Source organism: Myxocyprinus asiaticus, chromosome 7 (genome assembly GCF_019703515.2).
Source record: "Myxocyprinus asiaticus isolate MX2 ecotype Aquarium Trade chromosome 7, UBuf_Myxa_2, whole genome shotgun sequence".
NCBI lineage: Eukaryota > Metazoa > Chordata > Actinopteri > Cypriniformes > Catostomidae > Myxocyprinus > Myxocyprinus asiaticus.
In genome coordinates this window covers 46,479,915-46,506,188 of record NC_059350.1, presented here as the reverse complement: position 1 = coordinate 46,506,188, position 26,274 = coordinate 46,479,915, and the positions used below count along the sequence as shown (strand labels likewise).

Sequence of the window (26,274 nt, the reverse complement as noted above, 5' to 3'; positions counted from 1 at the left end):
TGAATCCACTTGGCTACAATGGCTGTTTGGATAAAATTATGGTTCCTCTGATAAAAACAAAACAAAAAACAGTTCTGAGCCATTTCAGAGCAAATACATAATTATCGAGATATTTATAGAATATCGTCAACAGGCTGACAAATATTGAGATATAATTTTAAGACATTTCACCCAGCCCTAACACACAAACACACACACACATACATATGGTTATATGTTTATTGTTTACATGCAAAATGTTTACTATTTACAAGTATTTACATTGCTTTGCAGATCACGTGCTACATACCGGTACTGTCTCTTTAAGGAACCCAGTTCAGTTAGCAGGTTAGTGAACGTCTCCGTGTTTTGATTTAGTGCACATTAACGAGAGAGTCCAATGGCTTTTTTACCGCATCCATGTGTGATTACAATTAAAAGTTTATTTGTTGTTGTTTTTGAAAACTTAATGTAAAGAACAGAAAAGGGTATTAAAAGAGACATTATTCAATGACAAATGGATTGCGAGGACCTCGTCTTTGGACACACATTACATGGAACGAATCAAACCAAATCTTTACTCTCAACATGCAGTGAAAGGATACTATTCAATCACTGGTGAGTGAAATCTGAAAAAGTTACTATTTTTAGCCATTTTTACTCACATTTTAGAGGGTTGCTGCATAGAGTAAAAGATCCGTCTTGGAATTTAAGAATCAGTATAGAGCTCTTTCAGAAAATCGCAATTAATCAGAAAATAAATATTTATACACAGTCCTATTAGGCAGTATGTTAGTCTCAGTCACAGTTCACTTTCTTTTTTTCTTACAATGAAAGTGAATGGTGACTGAGGATGTCATTCTGCCTAACACCTCCTTTTCTGTTCCATGGAAGAAAGAGAGTTACATGGGTTTTGAACAACATGAGAGTAAGTAAATGATGCCAAAATTTTTATTTATTGGTGAACTGTCTCTTTAAGGCTTTACAGTTTACTTCAACCGAGTGTACATTTCATACATGCAACAGTAAACAATTTTTGCTTACCTGCGCAGAGCACTTGGCGGCACCTCCGGCTTCTCTGATTGGCCGTAGCAGCTTGCCGTTCCATCAGGTATCCGACCTTCTATGTGGAACATGGCAGCGGCTGCAGAACTGATAATTCCCACGGCATCCTGCACACGCGTCTCCAGGGGATAATCCCATTCATCGTATGCCACAGATATCATCCCTGTTGGAAAGGCTTCCGGGGTATGTTCAAGATTCCCCGTTGTCAAACTTGGAACAATCCAAACAAAGCCCGCCCCAGTGAGCCCTAGTGAACGGGCTTCATCCAAGACCATCGCTGCTTCGTCTTTGGAGCAGTAGAGAAGGATGACTGGCGACTGGATGCGTTTAAGTTGTACATGGGCACGATCCTCGGGTTCGCCAACACCATCCAGCGTCACTACACTTTGAAGGTCCCAACGTACAAAGCTGTGGTCCACTGTGACGCGTACAGTAGCTATGAACTCCTGGTAACCAGGGAACTTGGTGGTGACCACAGAGAAGATGTGCCAGTCGTACTCCTCCATTATGGCAAGCATCAATAGCGCCTCCTGCTGCAGGGAGGCCCCAAACTGGAAAAACGAAGAACTGGCATCCTAGAACAGAGAACAGGTGGAAGAGGAGAAAAAGAGAAAGGTAAATATATTGAGTAGGAGTAAAGACAGAAAAAGAAAGTACGATGAGGATATCGAGGGAACAGAAGCGAGAAAAAGGATATCAGGAGCAAACAGCGAGCAACTGAATACGGGAGAGGGGAGAAAGACAGAAATTGCTGCTCACTGTCACACTGCAGTCACTGACTAAGTTAAGAATAATGACTGCATCCTTGTGAGGTGACAGCTTGATATCTCAGAATACACAAACACATAAATGAGCGACAATGCAGCTTATGAATATCATGGTTCACGCTCTGTGCAAACACATACACACTGATCTGTCCACCACTGTGCTGAGACAGATTTCAAATACTGAGCTTAAGCAAAGAGTGACACGCCAATAAACAGGCAAGAAGGAGGTATCTGACAAGGATTAACCCCACACTTGAGTGCAGAATAAAAAAAGAGGCCAAAAGAAAATTCATTTACATGTGGTAAATATATGCTTATCCAGTTGAACTAAACTGTACCTCACTGTAACCGATCCCACTGAGAAAATCGAATCTACGATGCATAACGGAGTCACGAAGCAATCCATCTCCACAGATCCAAAACTGAGTTTGCACTAAACTTCGCATAAACCAATTATTTCACATTCTAAAAATATATCACGCAAACAATTCAGGAGACATTAAATCTGTGTCCCAAATATACTGAGGACTTAATAAATCAGTGCAAATGTAGTGGTTGCACTCTATGTTTTGGATGGTCCCAATCGCATTGTGAATGCAGCACTTGAGTGTGTAAGAGGTTTTAGGATGAAACTGGATGAAGGGTTGCACACACACGCACACATACACACATATAGACCCACGCAAATCTCTGTCTCAGGTGTAAACACACACAAGCAGAGTTGCATGTATAGAGCTACATGCACACACACAGCATGTAAAATCAAAAATATCCGCACTCAGGACAGGTGTCGAAAGATAATCATACAGACTTACACATAAAAATCATTTTTTGGTACTTGAGGTGCTGAGAGGTTTTCCAATTTGGCAGGAGGTTGATAAGCATGTGAAGAGGGTTAGGATTTAAGAAAAGAGCTGGAAGCTTGCAGGTACTATACACACACACACACACACACAGACACATGTGCACATATACAAACAAACACACAAAAGATGTGTGCACCTTGAAATTGCTTTAATCAGAGAGGGTATGAGGTCAGAGCTCTGAAATATCTTTCCATTAAAGCATTTCTTCATTTGTCTACACATCCTCACCTTGGAACAGTCATTTTCTCTAGATTTGTTGCATACTCATGTTGCTTAATGAAATCACTCTTTGATTGCCGGTTTTACGCTATATATAATCACACAGCAATTTTAACACATTCTAACCTTTAATTTATATTTTTAAATACCATTTTTGTTTGTTTTCCAACTCTGGAATGTCATACAATTTTATAAAAGTAAGAAATTGAAGAAAAAAAAAAAACGTATAAATAATTCAACAGCCTCGTGGAATCTTTGAAGTAACCTCAAATGGGAAAGACAGAGTCCAGAGTTTACCCTGACACAAAGCATCCACACACACACAAAAAATAGACATAATGTATATGCATCATGCATGCCAATATTTGGATATTTTAAATGTTTGGATGCTGACATTTCAAATGTACCCAATTAACACTGTAAAGGTGAACCCTCTGTACACAAGCCTCTTTGCTGCTGCATCCCAGTGAAAAGCCAGTGCCAATGCTCAAATGGAGAGGCAGGATTTTTCAGTGCTTTTAAACTTGGGGAGCACAGTCAGCTGGCTGTCATCCCTCATTCCTACCCCCACAACAGGAGTGGTTGAGAGAAAGAGCTCCCTGTTCTGCTATTACTCAGCAGAGACTGACCAGGGTTTGGACGACTGTGTCGGCACTCCAGGTAAAAAGAATACAGGCAAACAAGGACCTCAGAGCTGGAAAAAGACCCTGTTTAGAATTCCTAGCCAAAGAGACAGATTAAAGGGTTAGTTCACCCAAAATTGAAAACTGTGTCATTATTTACTCTGTCACAATTCACTTTTTTATTGTACAGAAAAAAAGATGCAATGAAAGTGAACAGTGACTGAGGCTATCACTGCCTAACATCTCCTTTTGTGTTCCATGGAAGACAGAAAGTTATACGACAACATGAGGATGAGTAAATGATGACACAATTTAAATTTTTGGGTAAACTATCCCTTTGAAATGGTAAGCAATCTTCTAATAGAACGCAACAGTGCCTGCCCACTTTTTTTTAGCCATCTTGGTTCCAAAAAAATATTCCATAGGGATTTCATTAAATCCTTCCTAAAAGAGTTCTAAGCCATGAACCAAATCACCAGCTTAGAGGTGAATCATAATGTTATAAACGTTATAGATTTAAAGCAAAAAAGTATTTGAAAATCGAACAGAAAGACAAAGGTACAAAGGTCTTTCATGAGGGGATGAACTGCAGTCCCACTGCAAATGATTTAATCAAAATAAAAACAATGTAGGAATATAAAATTATTGATGTAAAGTTGTTGATTATAAGTATAGACTCTACACTGCAAAATATTCAGATATATGCATACATATAAGTAGTTTGAGAGTGTAGGGAAATGTACCCTTGTAACCTTGGTTCCCTGAAAGGAGGGTACAAGACACTGTGTCAGTAGCTGATGCTTTGGGAACTCCCCTCAGGAGTGATGATCTCTGAGTGATTAAATTCACGCCAATCTATTGGCAGATGGCGCCCCTGATGCACGCGTCATCGTGAACATATAAATTGGAGCACAGCGCCATTTCATCAGAATTTTATGACTGAAGGGAAGAGAGCACATCTCACGGTCCCTTAACAGCGAGAAATCAGTAGTGTGGCTAGCAGTTGTAGCAGAGATGTTCCCTTTCAAATCTGTCACGTTGACGCTGCATCAGTAGCTGACACTATTGGAACCGTATACCACAGTGCCTTGCTATTGATTTACATGCACTAGGCAATGCCTACTAGCCAATAGGATACTTGAAAGGCATCAACACGGTCCTATTGAAAAATAGGAAGGAAAGAGAGAACTTAAATAACCATTACCATAATCTCACCCCCCGTAAGTATTTAATGACCAAAGGTTGTTTACCTACAGACAAACCACCCAAAGGGGTGTGACCCATTGCTATAGCAGTGACATATACTTTGAGCATGGATGTAAGTCCTGCATCCAAGGGCTCCAGCAAAAAAACAAAGCTTCGTTTGCACAGACATTAGGTTTCCACAGCTCTGGCAGAGGATTTCAGATCGTGCCTTGAGCCTGCGCATTTATGTGCCACGCCACTCACGCATCTGTCCAGGTGCCAAAAGCCAAATGACCGTCACAAAGGGCTCCCCAGCCTGTACTGGATGCATCCGTTGTGACAACTTTGCATCTGGCCATCTGGCCGAGCACAATGCCCAACTGATAGAATGCAAGCATCTTCCAAATAGCTAAAGCGGCTAGAGAGTGGCAAGTCACTACAAGACGTAAGCCACCCTGTCAACATAAATGATGAGGTTCTCTCGAGTTGACGAGAGTGCAACAAGGCCTTATGTGCAACAACCCCAATGGGTTAACTGCGGCCACTGTGGCCATCAATCCCAGGGCCTGCTGAAAATGTTTCAGCGGCAAAGCTCTCCTTAGCTTGAAACTCATCAAGCACTAGCAAATAGGGTGACCGCCTTGCGAACTGATCTTCTCAAACCATCAGGAACCCTTGCCATGCCCAGACACAGGTTTTCTACTGAGAGGAGGGCAGCAGAGCACAATTTTATGCTTTGGCCAAGGCCGCTGTGCAGGGCAGAACCAGCCTGACCTGCCACGGCGTAGGCCTTGCCTACGAGTGAGGATGTAAGCCAACATGGTTTGGACAGGTGAACAATTAGATTTTCAATCCCAATGCAGAGAAGGGGCATAGATGTGCCACAACTGCATCTTCAACTGGGGGGATCTCAGCATAACCCCTTTGCATGGTCAAGCGTTATGAAGGCTTCTGCACCAGAAATGTTTTGACCAGCTGATCATGCAGCTCATGGAAAAATGCCACTGGGTGACATGACTCTGAGTCGTACCGACCAAGTAGGAACCGTTTGTCGAGACAAAAGCGCTCGGGCCCACTCGGAGTGGGCCACTCAAGCTGAAGCTTCTCGACTGCCCAAGAGAGAACCTGAGCAAGATAAGAATCAGAGGTTTTAGTGCAGATTTCCTCCCCATGGGGGGAAATACCAACAAATTAACGGTCAAGTGAGACCAGATGGTGATCATACCATGCGTGCTGATTTTGGTGGCGCAGATTGTCACTGGCAAATTCAACAGGCGAAGATGCCTGTAATGATGGCTGAAAGGCGTGCAAGGCTTGTGCCGGCAGTAATTCCTCCTCAAACTCTCCATGCTCCATATCCCATCCTTGCGCACCTTCTATATGTGGTCCATCGGGATCCGTAGAAGGAGTATGGTGGGAGGAAGTGGACTGGCATTGTCCTTCAGAAAGAGGGCGTGCTGTGAGCGAAGAGTCTTGAGTTTCATGCATTCACAATGAATGCAAACAGTCTCACTGAGTGGCAATTCCGCATGGGCTTAGCCAAGGCATATAACGCAGCACTCGTGACCTTCAGACAGAGGGATATAACACTCACAAGGTGGAAAACATTTGCGAAATGCCATCTTGAAAAAGATGTTGTTAAGCAAAAGACTCTTTTATGTGCTTTACCTGTAATAAAACACACAACAACAAATCACAATATCAGTAGTGAATTAATAGTGTTTGATTAAAGATACACTGTTTGTCAGAGCACAGGCAGGGAGATTCGGCCGTCCAGAGCATGAGAGATGTATTCACTACCCTAAAGAGAAAATTCTAATGAAATGGCACTGTGCTCCAGTTTATATGCCCACAATGATGCACGCAACAGGGGCGGAGCATCAAGCGCCATCTGCCAATAGATTGGCGTGATTTTATAGGGCTTCAGAAATCGTCACTCCTGAGAGAAGTTCCCATAGCATCAGCTACTGACGCAACGTCTAAGTGATCGGCTTGAAAGGAAACCGACTTGATTGGGAGTAGGCGATAGCTGCTGCACTCTTTTGCCATGATTCTCTGATTGGTAGATATCCCCCCTTAGGATCAAGGGTAGTTTAGTTTTTCACCAGGAATTCCACTAAAATTAACGTGGACTGATGGTTTCAACAGAAGCATATATTGTCAATTAACAACATTTTACTTCTGGAACCAGGCTGTTGTGCTATGTTCTCATTTACATATAGTAGGTTCACTTCCCTCTCAACATCTGAGTAAAAATATCCTCCTCTATTTTCTGGCATAAAGATGTGGGTGGATGAGGGAAATGCATTGCAACAATACCCTAAAAGAATCAGCACAATACAGTAAATCAAAATATGCAAACTGTCTATATACACATTGGAAAAATAGTCAGGAATGACCTTCTCTAGTTGTCTTAGTAACACCAAAGTTAGGTTAGCCCATTGCTTTACTGTACGTAGGCATTTCAGGAGAGTGAGGGACATTTTCCTTGATGTTCATTACTTTAGACACCATTCTCTATTCAGCAACTTCCTCCCAAGAGTTTAGGTCAGATCAAAATGACAGAACATGTCTTTTTGATGAGCTTTAGCATCCCCTGTGCTGATAACAGAACACACTCTGATACCAAAACACACTCCAAATACAAAAATCTGCAACATTCTCATGCTGTATAACATATGGCTAATAGAAAATTTCAGGGATTCCCGAACTTTTTTGAACTCCTATGACCTACATTTTTTACTTAAAGTATCCCTTGATATTTTATGTAATATTAATTAATTTGACATCTTTGCACTTGATTTTTCTCATTCTTGTTATATTTGTTCTCTTCTAATAATAGTTATATAAAATGTAATATATAACATCAAACACATTTTCCATAATTCCGTCATCTATTTTTATCCATCATTTTTGTTTTCATAACCCTGATAATTTTATACATTTTGTCATTCCATTCATGTATATACGTTTCATATCTTGATATGATATAGCCAAATTATCCTGTACATTTGAAATAAATAAAAATGGCTTTTAATTGAAGTAATAAAGCCAGGGGCATACAGTACAACCGTTATACTGTATTCTAGGTTGGGAGACATGCCACTGTTACTTCTAGAAAAAAAATTAGGAAATGAAACATTATACCTGAATAATGTTTGGCAGTGAACTGAAAAACTCTCAGGTTCACAACAAAATTTCTTTTAAAACATGATTGTGTTGCTGATCATGAAAGTAATTGTAACATCATAACTTTTTGTATGGTAAGCAGCTCTTTTAAAAAATGCCATTTTCTCACCATCAGTGAGTGCGCAGGGAGATAGAGAGTGAAGTCGCATAGGTTTGTTCACCACAAGGATAGTTAAACCAAGTGTTGTGTGGTTAAAATCTTTCAAGTTGTATTCTTTCTCTTTTTATTTGTCAAATGACATAAAACCTTTAGAATTATCCCTTTTTTTAACTCTGTAATAACAAATATTTTTCAAACAATATCTTCACAACATCACAAACCCCCTACAGTTAAATGCTTTGAGTCTCCTATGGAAGTAAAGTCATCTCTGGAACTTCCTGTATATAGCCATGGTGTCCATATCGGTGCATCTATGAAAGTTCACCCCTACCTCCTTGGTTTTTACTAAGTGGTTGATTGGCAGAATTTGTTGGTGGCTCACTCAATACCATTTCATGAAACTCTAAACCAATCTCTGTACTCTGCATCTTAACAACATTCAATACACCAAACAGTCAGGTGATGAATGAGATGCCAGGCCTATCCAGCTGGAAACAAACCTTTTGTAGCATGTAGATGATTGCAGCTGCAACCAACAGCAGTAGAAACAACAACAGGCCCAACTCCACAGGGAGGCCTGGGTGGGCAAGACCAACCCAATCATGAGACTGTCCCACCTTTGCAACCAGCACTCTCCCCCCAAATGTAAGCACTGTGAATTGTGTCTCCTAAAGAGGATGTCTACCATTTGTGGACATCCCATGATAAAAAGCTACTTACAAAGCCAAAGCAATAGAGCTGTCTCTTTTCAGTAGAGTAAAGAGGGTCTCCCAAATGAAATTCTTGCAGATCAGAGCACTTTATTTATCTTCCAACTGAAGGATTCCAGATGTGGAAAAATCTCAGACAAATTAGCTTGCTGAGATATTCATTCAGAAACTGATGAGGATATTGTGGTCATGAAGGGAAAAAGAGTACTGTACATGCTCTTTGTCTTGTAAGTGGTATCCCAGGCCTTCTGTGGTAACACCCATCTCTACCATCGCTAATGGGTATTGTCCCATCATTGATACATGGGAGCGATCCTCTCTTCAACAACCTCTCAGATCTGACCAAGAAAGGACAGACAAAAAAGATATCCTTTGTATGGTGATAACAGCCCATATCAACCTACCTAGCACATTACAAATAGATACATCAGAGCCTGCCTAGGGCTCCCTTAATAGGAAACTGACCCTGACAAATTAAGTCCAGGTACACGGGGGTGCAAAAAGAAGCCTTCGCAATTAAGTGGGCTGTCTTGGAATAAAATATCTGCAAGGCCACTTCCTCACTTTATGCAGTAGTTCATGCAATATGGCAGTGGATGACCAGGACCACGCACACCAACCAAAAGGTGGCCAGCAGTTCCCTATCTGTCACTCACTCGATGTTGTGTCGACGTAGTGACACTCTTGGGAGCCCAAGACACCTCTGGTCTTTGATAAAAGGCCAATGAAAATTGGCGAGTGGTATTTGCATGCCACTCCCCCGGACATACGGGTATAAAAGGAGCTGGTATGCAACCACTCATTCAGATTTTCTCTTCGGAGCTGAACGATCATGCTCACTGAGCTGAATACTACTGTTCATTCACCTCTGCTGGATCTGACAGCGCATTTCAGTGGCTTCTCCCCCCTCTGCACTGGTGCACTGCAGAGAATGCCCCTGGGTGCTTTGGCAGAAATAAAAGAGTATATTTCTCTAAAAGAGTATATTTCTCTAAAAGAGCGGCACACACGGAATGTCTTTTTAAAGACGCGTCTTTTTAAAGATGCTTTTCCGATTGTGTGTTATTCCTGGTTGCGCTCGTTATCTCTCGCCTTCTGACGGTCACGATCACAGTCTTTCGTGCCTGGGCACTGCTCACGCAGAGACAGCGTTCACGGATGGTCATGTTCTCATTGCGAGAATATGTCCATGGCAACGTTGCGGTCGCGGCTCGCCTTCGTTAGAAAGCAAGCCACCCCAGAGGCTCCCGCCTCAGTACTTTTACCCACGGGTATGAGGCCAGCGCGGCTAGCACTGGGGGCGATTTGGGGACCCCAATGGGACCGCCTCTGCCGGGTATCCCCACACAGACCTCCCATTCCCCAGCACGCTCGTCTGCCCCGATCGGGCTTCCGGATGTGTCCGCCAGCTCATCTCACAGCGAGTTCGACCTCTTATTCGGAGCCCGCGAAAGTGATGAACTCTCGAGTGCAGCATTGGAGAGCGGGCTCGTCCAGTCAGAAGCCTCAGCTGGGCTCCTCCCTTCGGGGTCGATTGCCCAGTCAAAGGCTGACGCGGAGATGACGACATGCTTTCCTGGGCAGCTGCGAGCATCGGCTAGAGTGGAACTCACTGCTCTTCCCTGAACCCTCGCAGCTCGGTGATTGGTTCCTGGGCTCGTGGCACCGCTAAAGCCATGCCCCGCCCACCTTCCTTTCTTCCTGGAAGTGCATGAAGACCTGACAAGGTCGTGGGAGGCACTTTTTACTGCCCGGTCCCAATCTTTTCAGCTTCCCTGCCCTCACTACCCTCAATGGTGGGGCGGCCAAGGGCTATTCGGCAATCCCCCGGTGGATAAAGGCGCTCACGGTGCACCTATGCCCGCAGAGCACCACCACCTGGCGCGGGTGCCCAAAGCCCCCATCCAAGGCCTGTAGGTTTACGTCGTCTCTGACTGCCAAGACCTACGGTGCCGCTGGACAAGCCGCCTCTGCCCTGCACGCCATGGCTCTCCTGCAAGTCTGCCAAGGCGCTAAAGGAACTGCACAAGGGTAGTTCCGCCCCGGGATTGATGCAGGAACTGCGCTCGGCGACCCACCTCGCTCTCCGAGCGACGGAGGTCATGGTGCGGTCTCTCAGGCAGACGATGGCCACCCTAGTGGTCCAGGAGCGCCACCTTTGGCTCAACCTGGTCGAGATGGGTGAGGCTGACAAGACACGATTCCTTGCTGCCCCCATTTCCCAGGCGGGCCTATTCGGCGACACCGTCGAGGACTTTGCCCAGCAGTTTTCAATGGTAGAGCAGTAGATGGATGTTAGCCGGCATATCCTGCCCCGGTGCGGCTCAAGATCCCGCACCCCGTCTACTCATTGCCAAGGGCGTCCCCCTGCAGTGACTGCACCGGCTCTGCCGCAGCCCGCCCCTTCGGCCCGGCCTCGGCGTGGAGCCCACCACAGGAAGCAGACGCCACCCGTCTCATGGCCGCCCAGAACCCGTGAAAGGCTTCAAAGCGCCCTTGAGACGGGAGACCCAGGGACAACGAAACCTGCTGCTCTGGAGCTGGTAAGCAGATCTCCATCTTTTTGTTACCTTTTGCATTTAATTGTGCTGCATGCCCAAGTGGCTGCAGTACTCAAGAGCTCAGCAAGAGCAGTTTCCTTGTTCCCTGGGTCACGTATCCGGTGTGCACGGCTGTCATCACAACCACCGTCCACCACTCTATTTGGCAGGTTTGGCGCTCCAGCGGTGGTCTCCCGCCCCTGAGCGCCCAGCTGTGGCACAAATCCGCCCCCGATGTGAAAGTCTCCACGGGTCACGAGGACAGGCCTCTTCCTTTCCCATCCCAGGCTGTTCCGGGGGTGGTCACAAGGAGCCAGGTAAGTGCTTCGATGTCCTTAGACTCAGCACAGCCACGATGTGGTGTGACACCTCGAGCTCCGCCCTGCCATGAGGCCCCACCTGCCGGTACGTCCGATGACGTTGTCCCTTTGGTCCCCCTTGCGCAGAACTTGGATGCATGGCTTGTGCTTTCCAATCCGTCACGAGGGCTGGTCCGGACCGTCCGACTCGGCTACACGGTTCACTTCGCCAGGCGTCCGCCCAGGTTCAGCGGTGTCCACTTCACCTTGGTGAAAGACGAAAACGCTGCTACCTTGCCTACGGAAGGGCGCGATAGAACCTTTCCCTCCAGCCATGATGAAGAAGGGGTTTTTCAGCCCCTACTTCATCGTACCAAAAAAATGCGGTGGGTTGCGGCCAATCTTGGACCTGTGAGTTCTGAACTAGGCTTTACACAGACTCCCGTTCAAGATGCTGATGAAAAAACACATTCTGGAGAGCGTCCGGCATCAAGATTGGTTTGCGACGGTAGACCTGAAGGATGCGTACTTCCACATCTCGATCCTTCCTCAACACAGACCCTTCCTGCGGTTTGCGTCCGAGAGTCAGGCGTATCAGTACAAATTCCTCCCTTTCGGCCTGTCCCTGTCTCCTCGCGTCTTGACGAAGGTCGCAGAGGCTGCCCTTGCCCCGTTAAGGGAGGTGGGCATTCGTGTTCTCAACTATCTTGATGACTGGCTAATCCTAGCTCATTCTCGAGACATGTTGTGCGCACACAGGGGCCTGGTGCTCTCACACCTCAGCCGACTAGGGCTTCGGGTCAACTAGGAAAAGAGCAAGCTCCTCCCGGTTCAGAGCATCTCTTTTCTCAGTTTGGAGTTGGACTCAGTCTCCTTGACGGTGCACCTTACGAACGAGCATGCCCAGTCCGTGCTGGGCTGTTTGAAGGCGTTCAAACAGAAAACAGCAGTTCCACTGAAACTTTTTCAGAGGCTCCTGGGGCATATGGCATCCTCGGTGGTGGCCACCCCGCTCGGGTTGATGCATATGAGGCTGCTTCAGCACTGGCTCCAGACTCGAGTCCTGAGATGGGCATGGCGCCATGGGACGTCGCGTGGTCATCATGCCGGTCTGTAACTGTCTTTTCAGCCCTTGGTCCGACCTCTCGTTTCTATGGACAGGTGTTCCTCTAGAACTGGTCTCCAGGTGCGTCGTGGTCATGACAGATGCCTCCAAAATTGGCTGGGGCGCTGTTTGCAACGGGCACGCAGCCGCCGGCCTCTGGATGGGTCTGTGACTGCATTGGTATATCAACTGCCTCGAGTTGTTGGCAATTCTGCTCGCCCTGCGGAGGTTTCGGCCGTTGATCCAGGGCGAGCACGTGTTAGTTCAGACAGACAACACGACAACGGTAGCATATGTCAACCACCAAGGCGTTTGCGCTCTCGTTGTGTGTCACAACTCGCCTGCCATCTCCTCCTCTGGAGTCAGCAGCACTTCAAGTCGCTGCAAGCCACTCACATCCCGGGCAACCTCAACACAACAGCGGATGCGCTGTCACGACAGGTTACCCTCAGGGGAGAGTGGAGACTCCACCCTTAGGTGGTCCAGCTGATTTGGAGTCGATTCGACAGGCACAGGTGCACCTGTTCACCTCCCAAGGATCCTCCCCGCTGCTTTGGTACGCCCTGACCGAGGCCCCCCTCGGCATAGACGTGCTGGCACACAGCTGGCCCCTGGCATGCGCAAATATGCGTCTCCCCCAGTGAGCCTGCTTGCACAGACCCTGTGCAAGGTCAGGGAGGATGAGGAGCAGGTCGTCCTGGTAGCACCCTACTGGCCCGCCCAGATGTGGTGCTCGGACCTCATGCTCCTCATGACAGCTCCCCCCTGGCGAATTCCCCTGAGGAAGGATCTTCTTTCTCAGGGACGGGGCACCATCTGGCACCCACGCCCAGACCTCTGGAATCTCCATGTCTGGCCCCTGGACGGGACGTGGAAGACCTAAGTGGTAGACACGATCACTCAGGCTAGGGCCCCCTCTAGGTGGCACCTGTATGCCTTTAAGTGGCGTCTGTTCACTAAGTGGTGTTCTTCCCGTTGGGTAGACCCCCAGAGATGCGCAGTCGGATCAGTGCTTTCCTTCCTGCAGGAGAAGTTGGAAGGGAGGCTGTCCCCTGTGAGGTGTACATTGCCGCCATAGCAGAACACCACGACGCAGTCGATGGTAAGTCCTTAGGGAAGCACGACCTGATCATCAGGTTCCTAAGAGGCGCCAGGAGGCTGAATCCCTCCAGACCTCGCCTCGTTCCCTCATCGGACCTCTGTAGTTCTTCAGGGTCTACAGAGAGCCCCCTTTGAGCCTTTGCAGTCAGCTGAGCGTAAGGCACTCTCCTTGAAGACTGCCCTCCTGACTGTGCTCACTTCCATCAAGAGGGTAGGTTAGACCTGCAAGCGTTCTCTGTCAGCGAAACGTGCCTGGAGTTCGGTCCAGGTTACTCTCACATGATCCTGAGACCCTGACTGGGCTATGTGCCCAAGGTTCCCACCACCCCTTTAGGGACCAGGTGGTGAACCTGCAAGCACTGCCCCAGGAGGAGGCAGACCCAGCCCTGTTGTCGCTGTGTCCTGTGCGCGCTTTACGCATCTATTTGGTTCGCACGCAGAGCTTTAGAATCTCTGAGCAGCTCTTTGTCTGCTTTGGTGCACAGCAGAAAGGAAGCGCTGTCTCCAAGCAGAGGATCGCCCACTGGCTCATTGACGCCATAACTATGGTATATGTCGCCTAGGACATGCCGCCCCTGGTAGGGCTACCAGCCCATTCTACCAGGGGTGTAGTGGCTCCCTGGGCGCTGGCCAGGGGTGCCTCTAACAGACATTTGCAGAGCAGCGGGCTGGGCAACACCCAACACCTGTGCAAGGTTCTACAACCTCCGGGTGGAACCGGTTTCGTCCCAGGTAGTGGCACGCAACACAAGTGGATAAGCCCGGGATAGCTGGCCGGGTGTATTGCTTGCACATAGTGCCTTCCACCTCCCTTGGAGCTGAAGAACATGCGCCATTAATTCCCAGTAGTGTTCACAAACTTTGTTCCCTGGTTGACTTCCTCCGAGCCCTATGGCAGTCGAGTTTTCGGAGAGACTCGCTGCTGGCCCAGTACACGTGCTAACTAAGAGCCCTGTTCTGGGGTAGGTGCTCCACATGTGGCGGTTCCCTGTAAGGCTAAACCCATGCGATATATATCTTCCACTAGTTCGTTTCCCTGCTTGCAAACTGCGTCTTCCTTGGGCAGAACCCCTCTGCCCCAGTCTCCATGTTTGTAGCAACTCCTCCCCCATTGGGCAGGATCTACCATGAAGGCTCTCCACATGGTTTGAAAGACCATGTGAGGTATTCTTCCACTTAAATATCCCCCCACCCCCTCTCTTTGGGCGATGTGTGGTCTCCGCGGTGTCTTCCCCTTGGGAGGGACACCCCCCGACTAGACTTGGCGGCCCAGTCGGATAATCCCCCTTCTTTTTTAGGGAGTGGAAAAAGAGGCCACGACTGGGTTAAGCCTGTCTCTATCTTTGGGTAGTCGACTTGTCCCCAAAAAGGGCCGTTCGACACTCATAACTATGTTGGGGGAGGTTACGTGTCGACCTGGTGCGCTGGCTATGAGGCACACAGCAGTCTGCCCACCACACACCGCCAGTTCATGTAACACAGTTCAGCCAGTTGTGGCGTTTCGTATAGGGACCCCTAGTGTCACTACATCGACACAACGTCAAGTGAGTGACAGATAGGGAACGTCATGGTTACTTGTGTAACCTCCGTTCCCTGATGGAGGGAACGAGACTTTGTGTCCCAACTGCCACAATGCTGAACTACCCGCTGAAATGGCCGGACCTTACATCGGCTCCTCAGCATAAAACCTGAATGAGTGGTTGCATACCAGCTCCTTTTATACCTGTATGTCCAGGGGAGTGGCATGCAAATACCACTCGCCAATTTCCATTGGCCTTTTATCAAAGACCAGAGGTGTCTCGGGCTCCCAAGAGTGACCACTAGTGTCACTACATCGACACAACATCGCGTTCCCTCCATCAGGGAACAGAGGTTACACAAGTAACCATGACGATTCTTCACTCTTTACAATTTTCGATGCTTAGGGAAAGCCAATGCTAATGCTACAAGTTTGACTTTCCAGGATATACAGTATGCCATGTTGTCAAATGAAGATGTCACTTATCTGGGCTGCCCAGTAACCCTTGAACTCCCCATCTGTGCTACAGCAACTGTCCTGGAAGCTTAACACCAGATAATAGCAAGGAAATTAAGGAAACCATAATTTTTCCACTTCAATGCACCTCAGGAATGCCATATACTCTCCTTTCTCAATTGCACTCAAACACCCTCTCCAAGACATTTATAACTCCACTCAATCCTCATTTACCTGTCACAAATACATACACTGTATAGCATTCCGTTTTTAAGTCTTTATTCTCTAGATGAACTTAGTGTTATCAAAGACATACAGGTGCATCTCAATAAATTAGAATGTCGTGGAAAAGTTCATTTATTTCAGTATATCAACTCAAATTATGAAACTCGTGTATTAAATAAATTCAATGCACACAGACTGAAGTAGTTTAAGTCTTTGGTTCTTTTAATTGTGATGATTTTGGCTCACATTTAACAAAAACCCACCAATTCACTATCTCAAAAAATTAGAATACATCATAAGACCAATAAAAAAAACATTTTTAGTGAATTGTTGGCCTTCTGGAAAATATGTTCATTTACTGTATATGTACTCAATACTTGGTAGGGGCTCCTTTTGCTTTAATTACTACCTCAATTCGGCGTGGCATGGAGGTGATCAGTTTGTGGCACTGCCGAGGTGGTATGGAAGCCCAGGTTTCTTTGACAGTGGCCTTCAGCTCATCTGCATTTTTTGGTCTCTTGTTTCTCATTTTCCTCTTGACAATACCCCATAGATTCTCTATGGGCTTCAGGTCTGGTGAGTTTGCTGGCCAGACAAGCACACCAACACCATGGTCATTTAACCAACTTTTGGTGCTTTTGGCAGTGTGGGCAGGTGCCAAATCCTGCTGGAAAATGAAATCAGCATCTTTAAAAAGCTGGTCAGCAGAAGGAAGCATGAAGTGCTCCAAAATTTCTTGGTAAACGGGTGCAGTGACTTTGGTTTTCAAAAAACACAATGGACCAACACCAGCATATGACATTGCACCCCAAATCATCACAGACTGTGGAAACTTAACACTGGACTTCAAGCAACTTGGGCTATGAGCTTCTCCACCCTTCCTCCAGACTCTAGGACCTTGGTTTCCAAATGAAATACAAAACTTGCTCTCATCTGAAAAGAGGACTTTGGACCACTGGGCAACAGTCCAGTTCTTCTTCTCCTTAGCCCAGGTAAGTCGCCTCTGACATTGTCTGTGGTTCAGGAGTGGCTTAACAAGAGGAATACGACAACTGTAGCCAAATTCCTTGACATGTCTGTGTGTGGTGGCTCTTGATGCCTTGACCCCAGCCTCAGTCCATTCCTTGTGAAGTTCACCCAAATTCTTGAATCGATTTTGCTGGACAATCATAAGGCTGCGGTTCTCTCGGTTGGCTGTGCGTCTTTTTCTTCCACACTTTTTCCTTCCACTCAACTTTCTGTTAACATGCTTGGATACAGCACTCTGTGAACAGCCAGCTTCTTTGGCAATGAATGTTTGTGGCTTACCCTCCTTGTGAAGGGTGTCAGTGATTGTCTTCTGGACAACTGTCAGATCAGCAGTCTTCCCCATGACTGTGTAGCCTAGTGAACCAAACTGAGAGACCATTTTGAAGGCTCAGGAAATCTTTGCAGGTGTTTTGAGTTGATTAGCTGATTGGCATGTCACCATATTCTAATTTTTTGAGATAGTGAATTGGTGGGTTTTTGTTAAATGTGAGCCAAAATCATCACAATTAAAAGAACCAAAGACTTAAACTACTTCAGTCTGTGTGCATTGAATTTATTTAATACACGAGTTTCACAATTTGAGTTGAATTACTGAAATAAATGAACTTTTCCACGACATTCTAATTTATTGAGATGCACCTGTACTTGGCAGCAGCACTCCAGGTTCTTTTGAGAAGAACTGCTTTCCATGGGCATTTAATTCAAATTGAGATGAGAATGCCCAAAAAGTGTTGTTGTTGGAGTTGAAACACTCTATTCCAAAAGATTATGGAAGATTTGGGCATCTTTAGATTTCCATCAGGGTCAATGAAACATGACAAACTAAGGATTTAACATAAATTATACTATTTCACTGATATGTCATTGCTATTCTGTCTGCTCTAATAAGACCAATTCGCCCCACAGCTGCTGTTGGAAGATTTTAACTTTTACTTAGGAATCGCACAAACTCTGATCACAAACAATTGCAACCACTGTGACAGATATGAGACCAAATATGATCTAACGATGACTGTATACCTTAATGTAAGGTACCATCTCCACCACCGAAGTGCACACTATTTGTGAAAGGATATGCAAATAAAAATAATGTTATACTTCTAAATTGTGTCTGCATTTATTCTGAATGCAGTTAGTAACTTGTTCAATCGAATCCCACTGTTATTAAGTCTGAATACTGAATAAGTCCAAATTTAATTTAAGCAGTAAAGATGTATATTTCATGTCTGATGGTGGTTTTAATTTTTATAGGACGCATTTCTCAGGTTAAACGTGTGAGGATGTGTATTCATCAACCTAAATAACCAACAAAATCATCCAGGCCTATTGTATCAAGTCAAAACTGGTTTTGTCGATAGTTCAAAAAGAACCTTCATATATTTCGACAGGATCACACAGAAAGTCGGCATGTTGCTTCCGAATGTTCCAGTACCCTGACATCAGCTTTCTTACGACCAGTAATGCGTTGTGTCAGCGGCGTGGGAGACTGGGGTTCTCTCCCATGTTGAAACCAGGAAGTAATTTTGTTTGCTTAAACCGTGACAAGCGTGATTCAAAAGTTCAATTTTCCAGCTAAGATTAAATTTTTACTCCACTGATTGTTAGGTTTACAGTTGGGCTTTGGATTTGGGGGTAGTTCATATAAACACTTCTTCGGCCAATGGGGGCAGTGTTATGTATTTATGGGATTACTTTTGTGCCAATTGTTTTGAACGTAACTTTTAAAGAAATGAATAAAAATATAAAATGAGAATGAATAAAAGCAAACTGAAACTTAAAAAAATCCATTCAAAGTCAAAATTTACACTTAGTCTCCAAATAAACTGCATACTTTGTTAATTAAATTCTCTGCTTAAGTTCGCTAATCAGGACTTATGAATGCGCCTGCTCACATTTTCAGTCACGCATTTACACTCCCGGAGTTTTCATTCGCAGTTCTGACACAAAACTCTTGTGTGGGCGGGGCTAACAAAGAGGAATTCTCATTGGCTTGTGAGATTTTGAGTGACAGCTCTTTGACCTGGAAGTAGAGTTGACCTAGAAGGGGCTCTGGTTCAGGTTTTGCATGTAAAAGTGCGAGAATCTGTTAGCGGCTTCATAATTCATTAGTGTTTAGTGATATATTTCGGCACTTGTTTTTGTACGTTATCTGTATTTTTCTCACCACGAATATTTGTCGCAATTAGCTTTCAGGAGGATCATGGACAAATCATCATGGCTGTGTCTCGTTTGGAAGGATGTGTCCTCCGGAGATCGCATTTGTCGGCCGCATACGTCATCGAGGGTGTCTCCTTTCATTTTTTTTTCTTTTTTTATTGGGAATGCAAAAAAGGTTAACAATTGTATAAATGTAAGTGCATATACATAAAAGACATTTACAATAGATAAAAAATAAGAAAGAGAAAATTAATTTAAAAAAAAATGAAAGGAGACAGCCTCGATGACGTATGCTGCCGACAAACGCGACCTCCGGAGGACGCATCCTTCCAAACGAGACACAGCCATCATGACTACCCCATTGTTAGCGCATGCGCTGCACTTTTCTTCTTTTTTTCATTAATTCTGAAGAATTGAAACAGATTATGAAAATCTTAATCAAGCATGGAGCTTGTTTTCACAGGTTGTAGACCTTCAATGGTATTGCATTGCATGGGTATTCAATCCAAAAAAAAAAAAAATTTGTTGATAGAATTTTTTAAACACTGCTTTAAATGTGGCTTCTGCAAAACCAGCTGAATGAATGATTTTAAAGTTTGAATGAATTTAACTTGATTAAAATTATGGAAATCAAATCGCTTTATTAGTGCAGTTCTACCAACATTGCATCTCATAGTTACAAGATAATATACAAGATATACAGAAAACTCAAAAACTACCTGAACAATATATACACATATTACACAATATCCATATTACATAATACACACATTGTACAAAATATATAGACAACAAAACACAATATACATAAAATAATATACATAGTGCTTTTTAATGCGTTACACCATTTAACGTTCACGAGGACACCAACACAGGCTTGTTTCTTTTCATTTATTCAGTGTTCCTGTACTATATATTTCACTGTCTAGTACGATTTAATTAATCGGGACAAACCATTTATCATTTTAAACCTCAAGCATCAGTAATAGACCACTATTTTACAACTGAAATCATATAGCTAAAAAAGTGCAAAATCAAGCTAGAGAATTATCATTCATGTTCATTTTAAGACATCAGTTGACAACCATAATTTATCATACAGAAAACTCACCTGTGTCTGGTCCAGAGATTAGCTTCCATATTCTTTCCCTTAAAACAACTGACAGATTTACAGATATTTACTTTTTTTTTTAAAAGCCAACAGATACACTATAATGATTTCTCTATATCTTCAAGTGGTCTCAAGTATTTATATAAGCATAAAGGAGTTAATATAAGAAACGCAAAGCAGCTGTAACCTGAATTTGACATGGAATGTGCCTGATGCAAGGGTCCTTCCTAGTGGTGTATCTGTAACATAAGCAGTTTCCTTTCCAAGTACGCATTCTATAGTATGTGGTACTGAGTGCAATATCAGGCATTAACATATATTTGACGGAATGCAGATCAGAGTCTAGCGTATATAAAGAGTCTGATATAGACTAATAAAGCTTAACTGCTTGTGTACTTGTGAATTGTGTTTGTTTGAATCTAGAACTCAAAACAAATTAAATAGAACACAGTCCGCATAATATCACAGTATAATGTTGTCTGGAGCTCCAGGCCTTTCAAAGGTGATGTCAAGGCATTCATTAATCCATGCAGAATAGCTAGATTCAAGTCTGATAAGGGGAAATGGATCACTGGTACAACCACTCCATCCTCTGGGTCATCTGAATTGTGTTTGTGAAAAACTGTTAAATAAAAAGGGAAAGAGATTATTGTAAAACACTACAAACTGCTTATACCAATTTTCTATGTATATTCTAGAATATGTATTCAATTTTCTAGAATCTGGATGTGGCTACTCTCAAAACTTGTTAAAGAATTGGTTTATACCCCAAAATTGTGAATTATGTCATTATTCATAGCCTCATTTTATTTCAAGCCCATATGTTTGAATTACTTTCTTTCATGGAAATAAAAGGAAAGGCAGAATGTTTAGGACTGACAGCCTCAGTCCCCATTCACTTTCACTGCATGAAAAAATTTTACTGAAACAAACATTCTGCCTTTTGTGTTCCATGTAAGAATGTCCTAAGTAAATAATGACAGAACACTCATTTCATCTTTACATGCTCAATCCATACAAATATCTGGTTAAAATTATGTCCTGACAACTAATGAACAAGTAAACACAATATAATCAAATTATGTAATAGTAAGGATAATTAAGTCAAGTACTGGGCTAAACCAAGATCAAACTGTCTTATACAGTTCTGCTCACTAAGGAGCCCGTTATAAGACAGGGAGGGATTTAATTTTCTTAAATAGTTTTGTTAACTTGCAATAAATTAACTATGGTTTTACAACAGTAACCATAGTCAAACTTTGGTATTTGTAATAAAACCATAGTAACCACAACATTTACCATGGTTTTACTATAATAACCATGTTTTAACCACGATATTCATAGTCAACCCTAAGCAATCATATATGAAAATGAAACCTATATGGGAATAAAATCATAATTTTGTGGTTACTATGGTTTTACTACTAATACCATAGTTCAACTATGGCTAATGAACTAAAACCATGGTTAATTATATCTAAATCATATATATATATATATATATATATCTTGTGTATGCCCTGTCTACAATATTACTATAGTAAAAGAGCACGCAAAACTATTTCAGAAAAAAATCCCTCTCCGTCATATAACAATAACTTTTATTTATTTATTAGCTTATCTTAATTACACTGACTTACCTCAGGCTGCCTCGTGTGTCCTGCTGATGACGATTAAGGCATTCGTCCATGTTGCTCCTCAAATTATCTCGACAAAATAGTCGTAGGAAAAAAAATACAGATAAAATACAAAAACAAGCACCTAAATATATCACTAAACACTAATGAATTATGAAGCCGCTAACAGATTCTCGCACTTTTACATGTGAAACCTGAACCAGAGCCCCTTCTAGGTCAACTCTACTTCCAGGTCAAAGAGCTGTCACTCAAAATCTCACAAGCTAATGAGAACTCCTCTTTGTTAGCCCCGCCCACACAAGAGTTGAATCAGAACTGGGAATGAAAACTCTGGGAGCGTAAATGAAAATTTTGGAAGCGTGACTGAAAATGTAAGCAGCGCATTCGTAAGTCCTGATCAGCGAACGCAAGCAGAGAATTTCATTAACAATGTATGCCGTTTATTTGGAGACTAAGTGTAAATTTTGCCTTTGAATTAATTTTCTTCAGTTTCAGTTTGCTTATATTTTTATTCAATACTTGAAAAGTTACGTTCAAAACAATTGGCACAAAAGTAATCCTATACGTATTTAGTTAAGCACAGACCAAGTGTAGCTCGCCATTCGCATTCAAATGCTGTGTGGATTGACCTCTTTAACTCATCTAATTTGATGATGTTGACCCAAGTCTTTCTTGCTGTATTCAAGATAAGACAAAACAATAAATGCACAATGTAAAGCTCTGCTTCTTGTTTTGCTGCATATAATTATGATGTGCATTATATCGAGACCCAACTATAGTTATAATATTGTGCCTTGGGATTTTTTCTGATTTCTGCTTATTTCAGATAGACTCTCCATGCTAAAGGCAGACATGGAACAATTTTGTATAACCTAATAAATGTATACTTCTAGACAATTTGAGGGTGTAACAAATGATTAAATCCAATAGTAAATCTCAGGAATAGGACATAATGAGTCAGTTAGGTTGGAAAAACAGAGTTGGATAATCAACATGAAGACAAAGAGCTGAAAAGTATCCAAACCATACTATTTCATCTGTGACTAATGGCCTGCGGATCAATGGCCTTATGAGTACTACTGGTTCTGTCCAATTTGTCATTTTTGATGATTAAACTTTTGGCTCTTACCCACTCAAATGCCTTTAAACTCATTGGATGGGACTTAATCAGGCACCAGTACAGTGTAATTTAAAAATTCTGCTTGGGCACCCCTCTGAGCTTTCAAAAACAAACTATGAAAAAAAATAGTTTGTTTAAAACAGTTGTTTAATCTGAATCCAAGAGTGTGTCTGATATCAGAATGACAGCAAACAAGGAGGTACTGAAGGTGGCAACAGTACAAGCTTGGCAGAGCATCACATAGAGTTGCTGACTTCAGTCAATGATTAACTGCTATTGTGGCATTTTAAATTTTTTTTCCAATCTGTCATACTGTCCACTACAGTTGATGCCGACGTGGCTTACCATGTTTATTTTCATTTAACAATTTCCTACATTTAATTCTTTAACCTTAAATAAATAGATGTTAATCACTGCAACTCCTTATACAGTGGCCCCCCAAAAATATTTGGTCACTTAAGCTACACTTTAAAATATATGAATTCCATTGCATAGATTACAGAATATCAAACAAAGTGGCATTTGCAAACGAACGATGCAAGAGAGCTTCACTTTCCTCACCTATTTTTGGAATGGCTTTTAGCCAAATGGTCCCAAGGTCCTTTTTAGTGGATGTATAATGTCTGTTCACATAAGCATCCTAGCAAAGCAACAGGTGCAGTTCGTCACATTAACTCTGGATATGTTGCACTGAGTCTGACAACCAGAAATTGTCCAAATAATTTTTGTCTTAACTTTGAACAATGTCTCTATTTTTTTTTACTATTTAAACACGCTAATATTTGCAGGGCTCCAGACTGTGACTAAATGATCGCATTTTGCGACAGTTTTTCCCACCGGTGCGACAAAATGTTCCTATAGGTTGCATTGGTGCGACTACAAAGTTGGCCAACTCGCTCTCAGTCATTACAGCACAGTGAGAAGCAGTGAGAAGTACGGCACGAGTCGCGGAACCCATTTGAGTTCAGCACAGAATTGTCTGTTGCAAACCTCTATGAAAACCCTCGGTGATAAAATTAGTTTTAAACAACATTAAACATTTTGAACAGCATTGACAAGATGAACAGGAGAAAACACTGAAAGTAATGCACAGACATAAATTAGAACACTTTTCACACATCACTAGCCTAAAAAAGATAATTTATTTACAATAGCACTAATTGCATTAACTAGTACTTTAGGCAGAAATATATTTGATATTACATGAAATATCATTTGTATTCATAAATATTTAAATATATATGAAATAAATATCATATTATAACTAATTAAGCTACATTAAGGGAATGGGGGAATATTATTAATTTTTGTTACCTCTTTGGAAGTTTCTAAATTTATAAATGATATAAATATTTTGTATTTATAGTTTTACACATGTTTATGGAACTTTCTTTTCAAATGCAATAATTTGTTTTATAGATGCTTGTTTTTACCTGTGGTTACCATTGTCTTGTTACAAATGCCACTGTTAAAACTGAAAAATAATTATAATAATAATAACAAAAACTATGGTAAATGTTCATAAGGGCAAACACAAATAATAATAATAATAGAAAAAATCGGTTCACATATAAAATATAATATATATAAGTTATATTTTTCTACAATCAGAGAGCATTAGAAGAGAACAGATTTTACACAGAAGGAAAACTAGCTGTCGATAATTCACAAAGTCTGGACAGCTAGTTTTCATTCTGTGTAAAATCTGTTCTCTTCTAATGCTCTCCGATTGTAGAAAAATATAACTGGTTTTGTTTGCCTTCAAATTTCCAAGAGATGACTGAACTTGAATTAATAAGAGTCACACTGTCGAATAATTTAGCCATTTATAAGTTAGGTGTTAATTTTTTACCTTTCATACATTTTTCAGCTTAAGTCTTCAAATATATTTTGGCGTCACTGTACATCCAAATGTATCTAAATATAAACTAACATTATATAAATTCTCCTTCCTTTAACCCAAACTGATCTCACTGTGAATTCAGTGACAGTATGATCAAAACTTCTTTAGCTGAAATCAGTCTGTGCTCACTGAAATTCAAACTACTGCCCCCAGTGGCCTAAGCGGGAAGTGTTGTTGAACATACAAACATGTCTGAGCTCCAATTTCCAGGTGAAATTTCAACAGAGTGGCGCAAAAAAGCAAGTTGTTTTTAGTTGTAAATGATGTAATAAATTCAAAAGAATGCATATTTTACTAACCATATGATAGGGCTGCACAATTCATCTTATTTTAATAGCGATCACGATTTCTGCCTCTCACAGTTAATTAAGCATAATCGTCTGCGATATTAGTGAGCTAGCAAACAGAAGGTGTCAGCCAGGTAAAGTTGCAAATTGTTGTTCATTTTCATTATAGGCTGTGTCTACAGACGATAGTCAAATCACAAGCTCTTTCCTAGTCCGTTTTCACCTCACCTGACCAATCACGCTCTCTTCAGAAGTTCGCTACTGACCAATCACTGTTCCTCTTTTGAGCACGCGCTGAAATACATAACCGCATCGCAGATGTTTACGAGTCTCATATGTGCGGTGCACGAGGATAATGATACGGCGTTCTGTGCTCGATGCACATGAAACGAATTCCATCTTGTGCTTTGATAATGTATGTTTTATACAGAACAGCTGTGCTCTGAGTTCAGCTCATGCACGTCGCTAACATGTGTTGACCGGGCTATTTTAAAGCGCTACGCATTTACCTCAGTTACACATTTGCCTAATTCCAAATATATTTGGCCATAACAAATGTGTATCAAATCTAAAGTAAACTCATGGCACCGGGGTTGTGTGGAGCAAGGAAGAGACGAGAGCATTTCTCCATGTATGGAAGCAGTCTTGTATTCCTTTCAATGCTCTTCCCAAACATCCTTTAATCAAAACACTGTATTTGTTCATTTTAACCATCAATCATCCACCTATCATCCTCCGCTATCAAAATGGAACACCACATACACCTCCACCTTGACATCTCTCCATACTTAAAGCCCTTTTTCAGAACAACCACTCATCCATCAAATATCTCTATGAAACACACGCATGCACACAAACACCGCGATTGGGTTTATATTTTGTACATGTCACTTATCACATACAGTATGTGTTCTCTCTTTTGGAAAAAGTAGGATGTATTATATAATTTAGTATTCAGTATGTGTAGATGTATGTGTGTGTGTGTACATTTGTATTCAGTGCTAAGTCTCTCTTTTTGAGCGGAAACACATTATTGTTTCTGCTTGCCTTTTTAATGTGTCTATTATTCTCCCCCTTAGGCC

At 42.7% G+C, this 26,274-nt stretch overlaps 1 protein-coding gene across 2 annotated transcripts in view; it reads right to left on the bottom strand.

Moving 5' to 3' along the window:
• Window positions 1-26,274, bottom strand: part of grin2ab (glutamate receptor, ionotropic, N-methyl D-aspartate 2A, b) — a 135,092-nt gene that overhangs the window by 35,950 nt on the left and 72,868 nt on the right. For both annotated transcript variants that reach the window (XM_051702155.1, XM_051702156.1), the window contains one exon: window positions 1,024-1,619. In XM_051702155.1, coding sequence (XP_051558115.1) covers window positions 1,024-1,619 — 596 coding nt within the window. The remainder of the gene's footprint in view (window positions 1-1,023; window positions 1,620-26,274) is intronic.